Source organism: Octodon degus, unplaced genomic scaffold, assembly GCF_000260255.1.
Source record: "Octodon degus isolate 3935 unplaced genomic scaffold, OctDeg1.0 scaffold00047, whole genome shotgun sequence".
NCBI lineage: Eukaryota > Metazoa > Chordata > Mammalia > Rodentia > Octodontidae > Octodon > Octodon degus.
The window spans coordinates 5,304,248-5,317,428 of record NW_004524623.1 but is presented as its reverse complement, the minus strand read 5'-3'; the positions used below and the strand labels follow the sequence as shown (position 1 = coordinate 5,317,428).

The following is a 13,181-nucleotide window of genomic DNA, read 5'->3' as shown; positions in this document are numbered from 1 at the left end:
GGGTACCACCACAGGAAAGTCCATTTAAGATGTTGGTAGGTTTAACAAAGTTGGAATGCTGGCACTGCTGAATTGGGCAACAGTTCTTCAGACCTGTGAAAAGGGAGAAAGATGCAACTGAGAACAGTGTGCTTAAGTACCAGCTTAAGAATCAAAGAAAATAGGTAGTTTTTAAGTGCTACAAATAAATATATCACAGGATGTTGTTCTAGTCACATTTACAATAATACACCATAATTTACACTACAGACACTTTCACTTTTTTCATCCTAAAGAGATGAAGTCTAGCTGATACGGTGGCTCATGCCTGTGATCCCAACACTCTGGGACTCTTGGGCAGAAGGCCTGTTTTCACCTGATTACAGGTGTGCACCACCATGCCTGTCTTGGTGGCTGGCTCCCCAGGCGGGGCTGGAGGTCCCAGTTTCTGCGCTTGCCTAAGCAGATGGCTTAGCGCACTGAGCTATCTTGCTGGCCCAATCCTACCAGTTTAGATGCTTAAAAAAAAAAAAAAAAAAAAAAAAAAAAAAAAAAAAAATGCTGATAAGGAGCAGGGTGTGGTGTCACATGCCTGTAATTCCAGCATGGGGGAGGGTGAGGCAGGAGGATCTGGGAGTTCTAGACCAGCCTGGGCTCCAAAGTGAGCCTGAAGCGCATAGTGAGGCCCTGTCTCAAAAGACAAAAACAAAACAAACAAGAAAACAACAAAAAAAAAACCCCCAGATACTATACTAAAATCACATGTAAGGTTTATTTCTTCAAGAAAAATTAAATTAAAATCATATTTGAGAGTATTATGAAAGAAGTAAAATATGAGTTGCATCTGAATTTTCTACACACATGCCTGGGCTCAAATAAGGTTTTAAAAATAATTTATTTTTATTTGGCTCAGACTTGTTACAAGCTCGAGAAAGACTATTAGGATAGATGTGGCTGTTGAAGTAATTTTTCACAAATTCCCAGAACTTTAGATTTTCACTGAGTCTGAACGAGGTTTGTGATCTAGTTTTGTAAAACCCAGAGGCTGAAAATAGCAAGCTGGAAAGGGCAGCGAGTGAGCTCAGACACGTGTGCTGCTAAGAAGCAGCACATGGTCAGGAATGAGAAGAGATCAGATCAGTTAACAAAAGCTCTAATTGGACTGTAGAGACAAAAATTCCAAAAACAACAACAAAAAAGCCAAACAAATCAACCAACCAACCAGACTCTTAAAATTCTATGGTGAGGGGCTAGGGAGATGGCCCAGTGGAATAAGTGTTTGTCTGGCGAGCACAAAGGCCTGAGTTCAATCCCTGGTTCAAAAAAAAAAAAAAAAAAAAAAATTATATGGTGATATAGCACCATTTAATATAGGAGGAAGCATAATCATAGCTGTTGAAAGTTCCCAAGGTTAAGGGCACAGTAACAGTGTTTTAATGATAACTGAATAGGCAAAGATACCACTGGCAGAGAGTGGAAGCTAGCAGTTGAGCTCTTATGTGCCACATGTGGATCTAGCTGAGGTGCAAGTGTTAATCTTGATATTTTTATACGCTCAGTTTTCCTTTGCTCACATCTCTGGGTTTTGTTGTTTTTCTACCCTGGAACCCTTTACCTCCCCAACATGGATAACATGCACCCTCAGATCTCAGCTTAGTAGCTCCTACTGACAAACTTCACCTTAATCCTTCGTGCACATGATGATAGGGTTGGTACTGCAATTATATATTCCTAAAGTACCTAAATGGCATTGCGCTTAATGATGGACTCAGAAGTCCTCTCTCCTATTCAAATTCTGGCTCTGATTTTCATTAACTGCAGGGCTGGAATAACTTTTATGCTCAGTTCCCTTACCTGTCATGTGGAAATAATAAGACTTTTATTACTGTGAAAATTAAATTAATATATAGGTTGTCTTTAAGAGTGCCAGGCACCTGGTAAATGTGTCAGGTGTTTTTATTATTGATACTATGCTAGATTTATTCTCTTGTTGTACTTATTACATTTTGGAATTGTTTTTCTCTCGCACTATACCTTAGTTTCATAAAATTAAAGACACAAGGAGAAAAGGTTGGTCTTCCGTACAACTGCCAGTACCAACTAGCATACACTGAATGAACTTATTTAGACACCTAGACACAAACCATTACAGGGGGGCTGGGGGGGGGAACTGGGGATTGAACTCAGGCACTTGCCAGGCAAGAGCTTATTCAACTGAGCTATCTCCCCAGCCCCATTACTTTTTTTTTAAGTTACCTTTTTACAGAATGACAACAAAAAAATACGGTACTTGTTTTCACGACAGTGCCCTCAATGAAGTTATATGATCAAAAGTTACAAAAGATGAATTAACCTACCTGGCTCAGAGCTACAATGCATTTAGTATATTAAAGCAATTGACACGATGACTTTTTGCGGGCCTTCCCAGGCACTGGAGTTTTTCTGTTAATTTGTCGCACTAGGTCATAAAAGATCTGCAAACATAATATATACATATATATATATATATTATTTATTGGAGTAACAAACATCTCATCACTGAAAACGTGGAATTTAAAAAAATTGGAAACATCCATGGAAATGAATCCGCAGAAAACAACTATTCTGTTTAGCTAAGGAATGAGAGTAAGACTAGGTGGTATTGTAAGTGCCAAGTTCCTTATTTATTTTGGAAGAAGAGTTAAAATTACTTTCTTTAAGACAAGTACTTAGTTGAAGAGCTGCAGAGATCTTAGCTAGAACAGTTATCATATAGAAAGAAAAAAATCCTTTTCTTTAACCTGTATCTTGAGCCCCTTTAATAATCTTAGATATCTTCTGAGTTTTAGTCTTTTGTATAACATCTCCTACCCCTATTTTCTGTCTAGCCTTCCTTTTTCATGATAAATTTCCAGTTTCAGCATTTAATAAAGACTAAAATAGTACTGTTACTTACTTACATGCATATATAGAAAACATGACGTTTTGCCTGTAACATCATATCACCCTAAGGACATGTTAGCTTGGGGTTAGATTAATGTACACAATTTTTCTAGTAATTTAAAAGGTCATATTACATATAAAGAGATATCTTAAGTTTATCTGACCATACCTCGTTAACATTTATTTTTGATTTTGCAGAAGATTCTAAGAATGCACAGTTGTTCCACTGTCTTGCTAGATTTTGACCTTGTTCCTTTCCTACAACTCTTTCATCTTCCAAGTCACATTTATTACCAACCAGAATCATTGGAACCTAAAAAGACATTTGTGAGGATAAAAATAAGTGAGCATAGTAATACAACTTCAAATAAAAAGAATTCTAAGAGTTGAACCAAAGGATCACTTTCCCTATTATGCTAGGAAATTATGCTAGGAAAAAAAGCAATAAATGAGTAAAAATCAGTTAAAATATGGAAGTTTTAGCAATGTTAATTTGTAAGATTTAAATCGTACTGACTTTCTGGTCAGTTATACTGTCAATCACTTACACTACTTTCTTTTCCAATGAAAATGACAACTGTTAACTCCAAAGGGGAGCTAAGAGAACTGATATTATATGTGCAAAGCAGATATAACCTAATCAATGTATATTCAGGTAAGAGCCACTGGAAAATTTTAGAAATAACCTGTGACCTACTTACAAAGAAACAAACAAAACAACAAAAAAGGAAATTTGGTCACAATAGTTAACCAAAACACATAACCTCTTTAAAAGGAAGTACAACTGTTGTTATAGTAAAAAGCCAACCAATCTATTTCAACATTTTAAAATGTTTAAGGATGTGAATCAACTTCAAATTTTCTTATTTCCTGGCATGAACTTATCAACTGCATTAACACAAAGGAGAAGTGTAGACCGTTCCTGAAGCACATTCACTTTCTCAGCTAGGTATGGTGGTGGTACATGCCTGTAATCCCATTCTATGGGAGGCTGTGGTAGATTATGACAACCTGGTGAGATTCTTTCTGTAGAAAAATAAAATGGGGGGGGGGAGCCAAAGCACAACAAAAAAACCTAAGAATAATTTAGTTTCTTTCTTTCTATAGTCTTGTGTTTAAAAAACCAGAAAGTCAGATCAACTCTTACTAAAAATCAAGGCCACTTATCAAATGGTATCATATGTCTGGATATGTGTGATGTTTATAATTTTAAAACACTGTACTGCATATTCTATCAAAATATTATGGATTACTTAGAAATCACCTTTTTCAAAAAAATGTGTTTAGTACAGGGTCTACAGGTTCTCATTATACAGATCAGACTCTTAGTGATCCTCCTGTTTTCAGCCTCCCAAAGGCTAGGATTACAGGCACATACCACCACACTCACAGTCTCCTTCGATGTCTCATCGCGCCCCAGGGGTGGGCCTGGCATGGCACACTGGGGATCAAACCCCAGTCCCTGTGCCTGCCTAAGCAGATGCTTTAGTCCGCTGAGCTATCTGGCTAGCCAGAAATCAGTTTTCTAAATTATTTTTCTGAGAAAAATCTAAACAGCAGTTTTGGTACTTTAGAAATAGATGTAGAGTTTATTAATAGATATTTAGTAAACAGTTGCTTAACGCCACTGATAAAAGCAATTATGTAGATGTCTCCAAATTTGTTTTGAGTAGTCTCGAAAACGACAGGACTTACGACGAGTGTGTCTTAGTTGCCATAATGGTAGCTATAAGGGAACTACAGTACAGCTGTGGGTTTTTTTTTTTTTTTTAATGTATTTGGTACAGGGTCTCACTACACAGCTCAGACTCATAGTGATCCTTCTGTTGTCAGCCTGCCCAGCGCTGGGATTACTGTATGCGCCACCATGCATGGTCTCTGTGCCCAGCTCAGAGCTCCTAGGGGTGGGGCTGGCGTGGCATGTGGTGTCCAGGATCGAACCCTGGCCCGTGTGCTTGCCTAAGCAGGTGCTGAGCCTGCTGAACTATCTTGAGTACAGTCATTCTTAAAGTGCAGCACAGATCAGCAGTCATCAGGGCCACTTGCCAATGTTAGAAATACACATTTCCTGGGCCTGCTCCAGGCCTACTATGGCAGACACTCAGAGGCTGAGTCCAGCAATCTATTTTAACCAGTCCTAGTTATTCTGATGCAAAAGCAGTATTAGACATCACTTCCTAGGAATTACAACATTCCTCTTGAGGTTCCCCATAGGATTACATTTTATTTTGTTGCATTTTGAAGGGGAACCCAAATTAAAGTTGGAATCTAAAGTGTTTTTTTAAAATCTTCCCTTAAAACTTCATGTTCCTCTGTAGTAGTTAAGATGTTCACACGCCTAATTTTTGTTAAAAGGCTCTTTACCAGAAATGTGCCCAGAACATAATTTGCTCTATTAGTAACATTTGCCTCCTCCCACACTTCTTTTCCACAAGATGCAGTTTAAAAATAGGAAGGGTGTAACATTTAATTTTCACAAGACAGGGGAAAAGGAGAGCAATGTTGCATGATGTATATTTAAAAACACAATAAACATTGAAGATGTATTTCTACCTCTCAAAACTTCTGAAAAATAATACTCTATTTCAAATACATAAACTTCAAATTTAAACTTAAAGTTAGATAACAATATAGAAAAAGGGATTTGAAATAAAACATTTATTAGAAGTCAGCTTACATCATCAGTGTCTTTAACTCGAAGAATCTGTTCTCTCAGATCTTGTAAATCATTAAATGTGGACTGTGCGGTGATGGAATAAACTAAAGCAAAGCCTTGTCCATTTTTCATGTATAAATCTCTCATTGCTGTAAATTGTTCCTATAGTAAAATGAAAAGATGAATGTTTTGAGTTTATCTGACAATTTTCAAAGTCTATCATTATAGCTCAATGAATATTGGAGTATTATGTAACATGTCTTAAAATTACAGTCTGTGGCAAGCTACTACTTCAAAAATTGGTATTTCAAGAAAACAGGTTTTAGTCGAAAACAAACACTGATAAACATTTTCATGTAAAACTAAAGAGTCTGTCTTTTTTTTTTTTTTCTTTGCATTTTAGTACAGGATCTACAGGGTCTTACTACATAGATCAGACTTATAGTGATCTTCCTGTTTTCAGACTCCCAAGCACTGGATTACAGGCGCACGCCACTATGCCCAGTCTAATAGTCTTGTCTTTGAAAGCTACTAAAAGTCAGGTATTGTAATGAAGTGTAGAACATTCTAAATATATCTTCAAGTTGCACCTAGCTAGCAATGTTCTTATTCTATAGGGTTCCTCACACTATGTCTACCCTTATCTTGCCATTCTCCCATCTTTACTAGACTAGAAACATTTAAAGTTAAGAACACAGTACCTGGCACATATTGGTATTCAAACATTAGCTGAATGCATATCATATGCACAGAATACTTTACTTTTGGAGGCTGTACTTTCAAATGTAGTTGGTATGGCTGGAATTATATAGTTTGACTATTTCCTTAGGCTTCATGCATGGATGTTTAATCATCACTGTGAGGTACTATGAGGGTGGAAACTTAGTCTGACTCTACTGTTTAAAGGTGGGGCCTTTGGAAAGTGATCAGGAATCCCTTATCCCATTGAATACTGGGGTGGCTTTATAAGACAGCCACAGATGGCTTTGTCTTTTCCCATGTATTGTTCTGCACTGCCTCAGGACTCTTGTCAGCAAGAAGACCACCAGCCTTCTGAGAATTTGCACTCTTTTTTTCCCAAGTTTATTTATTTATTTATTTATATTGTGTGTGTGTGTCTGTGTGGCCAGCTCAGCCCACCAGGGGGCAGGGCTGGCTGGCATGTGGTGCTGGGGGATCGAACTGCGGTCCCTGTGCTCTGCTAAGCTTGTTCTAAGTAGGTGCTTTAGACCACTGAGCCATCTCACCAGCCCCTTGCACTCTTTATAGAGTAAGCTTCCCTAATGTATGTCATTATAGTAACAAAGGAGTTAATACATTGGCCAATAGGTACTTCTAAAGAAGATACCAGTTAAATCTCTTCACAAAGCTATTGAGGAGTGAAAGTATGTCAAAAAATTTCTACATTATTTGAAATATGACAAAAGTACTAGTGAAACTGAAAACTTTCATTTTAACAAGTTTTGAAAAATTCTTTACTACCTGATTCACTGGAATTTCAAAGTCTAATATTTAAAAAAGTAGGCTTCAAGAAAATTAAGAAATACCACCTTGACTATTAACAGTAGTACTTTTAAATAAGTTTAACTTTAAAAAAGTTACTTAGTATTTATCTACAGAGCAATAGCATTTAAAATCAATAATGTACAAGTTGCATAAACACTGGTAGTTTATTTTACATACCGTTCCTGCAGTATCCAAAATTTCAAGCATACACTGCTGTGCATCTACTTCAACTTGCTGTGGGAAAATTGAAATACATCTTTATTTTTTTATGTATATAAAACTACCTTAAACATATAAGTTACTAAAACACACAAAGATTATGGCAACTATACAGCTAGTATCAATGTTAAGAGTCAGTCTCAGTATTAATCATATTTAATTCTGAAAGTTCAAAATCTCTCTAGACCAGCAATAATTTCAACAGTATCTGTAATGATTTTGAGTAAGAATTTTCCCATAATGCTTCAGATATACTTTTTTTTTAAAGACGGGATCTTGCTTTGTAGTGTAGGCTGGCCCTGCAGAAATGCGCCACCAGACCCAGTTCTCAGATACATTTCTATTTCCCTAGTTAACTTTATTCCCTCACTTTGGTGAAACAAGATTTCTTGTAGGAAGAAAGCAGTGCTATCACTATAAAATGAACTATACTTTACTGTCATCCTCTTCACCTAATATTTCCTAGGGAAAAACATTATTTAGAATTAATTTCAGAGTTGGGATGGAGGAAGAAGTTTCTAGTATTTTTGGTATTCGTGGACATGAAAGAACACTATTTGTATATGTAACAGGAAGAGTAAGGCTGACTATGACCTGAAGGTGAGATAACTTTCCCAACTAAATGAAAAATGTCTGCAAATTACTTATTGTCAAACGCAGTATTAACACAATAGTATTTACCATTCCATTGTGAGCAATGACATCTTCCCGAAATAATAATTAGGAACGTTCTCTTTCCCTGCTGTCGCCAAGCTGCGCAGAGGCGGAAGCTCAGGTGTGTTCAAGATTTGGCTTCACCTGTAACCCGCCAGCATGGCAGAGGAAGGCATTGCTACTGGAGGTGTAATAGACGTCAATACTGCTTTACAAGAGGTGCTGAAGACTGCCCTCAACCACGATGGCCTTGCATGTGGAATTCGCGAAGCCGCCAAAGCCTTAGACAAGCGCCAGGCCCGTCTCTGTGTGCTTGCATCTAACTGCAATGAACCTATGTATGTAAAGTTAGTGGAGGCCCTTTGTGCTGAGCACCAAATCAACCTAATTAAGGTTGACGACAACAAGAAACTCGGGGAATGGGTAGGCCTCTGTAAGACTGATGGTGAGGGAAAACCCTGTAAAGTGATTGGTTGCAGTTGTGTGGTGGTTAAGGATTATGGCAAAGAATCGCAGGCCAAGGATGTCATTGAAGAATATTACAAATGCAAGAAATGAATAAATAAAAATTTTGGTTCACTTAAAAAATGATAATTAGGAATGTTATGGCAAGGTCTGTATAGGTATCTCTAGGTTAAAATATGGAGCTGGAAAACAATCATTCTAGAGGGTGGTGGTAGGGAATTAAAGAGGGTGGCACTTGAAACAAATGGCTTGGCTTGAAAGTTTGGGAGTCAGATCATAGTATCAGAATTGTCAGGATAAACTTAAAAGTTCTCTGTGTGTGTTTGTTTTATTCTCACTTCACAAATATGCCAGGAAAAGTGTGAACTTTTACTACCAATTTTCCAAATTAACTGTCTCTTCATCCTATGTTGTATACAATATCCAATAATTATAAAGGCCAAAAAGAGAAATATTTACATTTATATTAAAACCAAAAGTAACATACCTTTCTGTAAGAATCTTCTATCGTAGGATCATATTTTTCAACAAAAATTCCTTGAACAAATTGTACAGTCTGAAAAAAAAAATGCCATTATGCGTTTAAAGAAAGAACATATGTATCGAAATCTCAAAATCTGAACTCTAGCTGACACTCTATACCCACAGGTTCTGCACCCTCAGATTCAACTGAACAGTATAAAAATCATTCATAAGTGCACACACTGTCATCCCAGTTACTCAGGAGGCTCAGACAGGAAGATCACAAGTTGGGAGGTAAGCTTGGACCACTGGAGAGACTACCTCAAAATAACAACAAACAAAAAAGCTGGAGACGTGAAAGAGCCTTTGCTTACTTGCTCAGTATATACTAAGCCCTGATTTCAATGACAGTAGTGAACTGAAATAACTAAAAACTCGGAGAGGTAGAAGAATGACACAGACTTCATCTATACAAATGTACAGTAAAATAATTATTTGTATTACATTTATAATTTTGTGCAACACATACATGCATAGCCAACTCAGCTTGCCAGTAGTACTTCAGATACAAATTTTTATTTATTTATTTATGGCAGAACCGGGGATTGAACTCAGGCCCTTGTGCTTGCCAGGCAAGCACTTATTCTACTGAGCCATCTTCCTGGCCCTCAGATACAAATTTTAAAAAGTGACATGCCATATTGGGGGTACCTTGACCTGTTGCCTAGGCTGGTCTTGAACTCCCAGCTCAAATGGTCCTTGCCTTCTGGCTTAAGTGCTGGGACTACAGGTGTGTACTACCACACTTGGCTCATGCCATATATGTTTTTTTTTTTTTTTTCTCTCAGTTTGAACAGATGGCTGGATGGCTACTTTAAGTGGCCAAGTGAGATGCTTTATATCTCAGTAGGGAGAAAAAAGGCCAATTTGTGTTTCTGAGAGTCTGCCAAACTTTGAATCAAAGTGATTTTCCCAGAGTTTCTCCCCACAACCCTCACCACTAAGTTGTTTCTTGATCCCTGCTATCCCATTCCTTTATGCTGAAAACATGACTATTAAAATAATACAAAATTAGACAGTAAAAGACTTTATAAACTTTGACATTTTCTATCATAAAGTATGTAAGACTGCATAACAAGAAAGAACAAATTGCATTCCTATCTGGTCTTAAAATGCAACAGACACATATTTACACACTCTTATTTTGTGTGCTTAGCACAAACTATATTATGGCATACTTGAAACATGATCCATCCAGACAAAGCTAACAATTGACTAAAATAACAAAATATATTCTTTTTTAAGTTATTAGGGATTATGAAAACCTAGAACTCAACAGGAAAAGAACATTTTGGAATCAAAGGTTAGTTCAATAAGAATGACTTACCAGAGCAGACTTCCCAACGCCTCCTGAGCCAAGAACGACTAGCTTATACTCACGCATGATGCCAACTTGTCAAATTGGGTACCTTGTTAAAGAAGAAAAAAAGTTCTTAAGGTCTTGATATTTATGTTCTTATGAAAATATGACATTTGAACAAGGTTTACTTAAAATAACGGCACCATACTAATATGGAACATTTGCTCTATAAACAGACTTACTACAAAACTACAGATAGGGCTTGCAGCCCTATCCCACATACAAGATAAGTACTGAGCTACATCCTCAGCTTTATATAAATAATTTTTATATAATAGTTTTTAATGAAACTGTCATATCCATTCATTTGTGTACTGTCTTTCATGATATAACAGCAGAGTTAAGTAGTTACAACAGAGGCCATCTGGTCCATAAAGCCTAAATTATTTACTATTTGTACAATTCCTGGGATAGATGTGTTAAATGCAAATAAGGTAGCAGAGGAAATAAGCAGAAGACCACATTTATTAATCCTCAAATGGATGGAGAAATAGACAAAAAACCTGAAATATTCTGAAATTGAAGGCACGATCAAAACACTGAATTCCCAGACTGAAGAACTCAACAAGGGTTCAGAATGATTAAACAAACAAACAAAAAAAAGAAACCAAACCGAACAGGAACAACCTACACAAATGCTTACTATTAAAATGTTTCAATAATACTAAGGATATAGATGATATTCTAAATACTTCCAGGATGGGAAGTCATAGCTTTCATACTTTTGGAAACAAGGAAATGATCAGTAGTTAAAGCACAAAAATACCCCTAGCAGAGATTTTAATCAGGGTTGGGGAATGTGGCTCAGCAGTAGACCACTTGCCTAGCATGCTCAACTCCTTGCACCTGCCAAAAGCCCCCAATCCCATTTCTTTCAAGGTAACAACTCTAGAACTGGCTTAAGGAAACTGAATCAACCAATTACAATATATATCAGTGCACATGCTTCTGCAAAGTAACCCATTATTGGTGGCCCCTTATTTCTGAAAGTTAGCTAATTAAAAATGAACATACTTCAATGAAAACATAGTGAATACCAAACAGTTGGCGACCATTTCACCTGAATGACTAGTTTTTTAGTCAACATTAACTCCCTCCTGTCTCTATTTAGCTAAACTTTCTTTTTTTAAGTGTATTTGGTACAGGGTCTCACTACGCAGCTCAGACTTGTAGTGATCCTCCTGTCTCCGCCTCCCTAGCTCTGGGATCCTAGGTGTACCACCACCATGCCCGGTATCAGTGGCCAGCACAGCATGTGCTGTTTTGACCAAAACATTTTTGCTTAAGTAATCAATAACTTCAGGTTTGTGTTTTTGTTTCCGGTATTATTTCTCATCTTTTCATAGTCAACTTAAGGCCCTCAGTTGGCATCCTTCCAAACAGCCTGCCGAATTCTTATGTTTATGCTTCTATCTGTTCTTTGAATGTGCTATCAGCTAAGTCAGTCATGACTCCAATTTGGTTTTATGAACTCATACTGCTCAATTACTGTCCAGGATTTGTAACCAAGTGGTCTTTGTAATGAAAGCAGCCCTTTTTGGTTTTGACTTGGAATTGTACTATAATACTTGGTGAATAGTTTTGTATTAAGTTTAATTCTTCAGCTACTTTAACTTTTGTTCCTTCATTTGTGGAAAGTTTTATATCACATCTTGTGTCCGTGGCTGCCATACCTCATTTATTCACTAAGTGCAATTCCATAAGGAGTGGATAGAAACACAGGATCACAAACCCTCTAAGCCAATTCAAGATGGCCCCAAGCATTCAAGGTGGGAGAAGAGAAGATCAGTAACATTTAGGCAGAAGCAACTGCTCAACCTTCACCTAAGATCAGGTATAAAACCTGGATAACTGCAATTACTTTCTTACAAATTTTATAAATGTAGTCATTCTGTTTAAGTTGTTATGAAAAGGTTAATAATTTTTTTTTCCTCCAGTGTTTTATTGGCTGAGACGGTGTTACAAGTATGATCTGACATTCAAACACTGAGTTATAGAGCATCTCTTTGGAAAGCTGGAGGTTCTGGAAACACTGGGCAGCAAACAGGACAGACTGGGAGGGGTTCAGAATCTGGCTCTTCTTCACTCAGGGACTGCAGCAGGCGGGGCCTGCTTTGCGAAAAGGTTAATAATTATGAGGCTCTTAATTATATGACCTCAACATTTGCTTGGTCAAAGAATCTGAGATTCTATTAGTACACACTTCTAAAAAATTAAACATGCAGAACATTTTAATTCATCATAATAGTTATTTGTGGTGAAGAAACAAGCCATGTCTTATAAATCGCACTTATGCCAACATGCATATAACCCACAAAGCCATCCCTCATTGACACTTAAAACACTTCTATTATCTGGGAAGTTCCAAGGTACCTTTTCTCAATTATTTTTGAGACACTTGCCTCTCGTCGAAGCCTTCCAGAATGCCTGGCTTACAGGCATGTGCCACCACACCCAGCTTAACCTTAACTCTTTTACTTATATGGTTAATGACATATTGTAACTTAAACAAGGCTTCAAATGTGACACTACTTTGAGTGAAAGAGGAGCTAGCTCAATCCACAGTTCTGCAAAATAAAAAAAAAAAAAGAAAGAAAAAAAAAGAATGAATGGACTTTAAGAGGAACTATGTAAAAATTATGAGATAAAACATTTAATAATAAACTAACTGGTATTATGGGCATCAAAACATACTTAGATATTCTTCCCTGCTCAAACCTTCAGAAACTTCCCAGTACCGCATGCCACTACGGCTCTGCTTCCAGGTGTGCTGAGCCAGCCACTGAGACCGGGCGTGGTGGCACATGCCTGTAATCCCAGGCACTGGGGAGGCTGAGAAGGAGGATCACTACAAGTCCGAACTGCATAGTGAGACCTTGTACCAAATACATAAAAAAA

General features: G+C 37.2%; 1 protein-coding gene and 1 pseudogene across 1 annotated transcript in view; one reads left to right on the top strand and one right to left on the bottom strand.

The window, feature by feature from the left end:
• Rap1b (RAP1B, member of RAS oncogene family) overlaps positions 1-13,181 on the bottom strand; it is a 42,554-nt gene continuing 29,373 nt past the window's right edge. The window contains exons 3-9 of the mRNA XM_004632147.2: positions 10,251-10,332; positions 8,889-8,957; positions 7,241-7,297; positions 5,579-5,719; positions 3,071-3,214; positions 2,337-2,453; positions 1-93 (exon numbers count right to left, since the gene is read on the bottom strand). Of these exons, the coding sequence (XP_004632204.1) occupies positions 2,367-2,453; positions 3,071-3,214; positions 5,579-5,719; positions 7,241-7,297; positions 8,889-8,957; positions 10,251-10,307 (555 nt within the window). The 5' untranslated portion in view covers positions 10,308-10,332 and the 3' untranslated portion in view covers positions 1-93; positions 2,337-2,366. The remainder of the gene's footprint in view (positions 94-2,336; positions 2,454-3,070; positions 3,215-5,578; positions 5,720-7,240; positions 7,298-8,888; positions 8,958-10,250; positions 10,333-13,181) is intronic.
• On the top strand, positions 8,096-8,518 carry LOC101561653 (annotated as a pseudogene).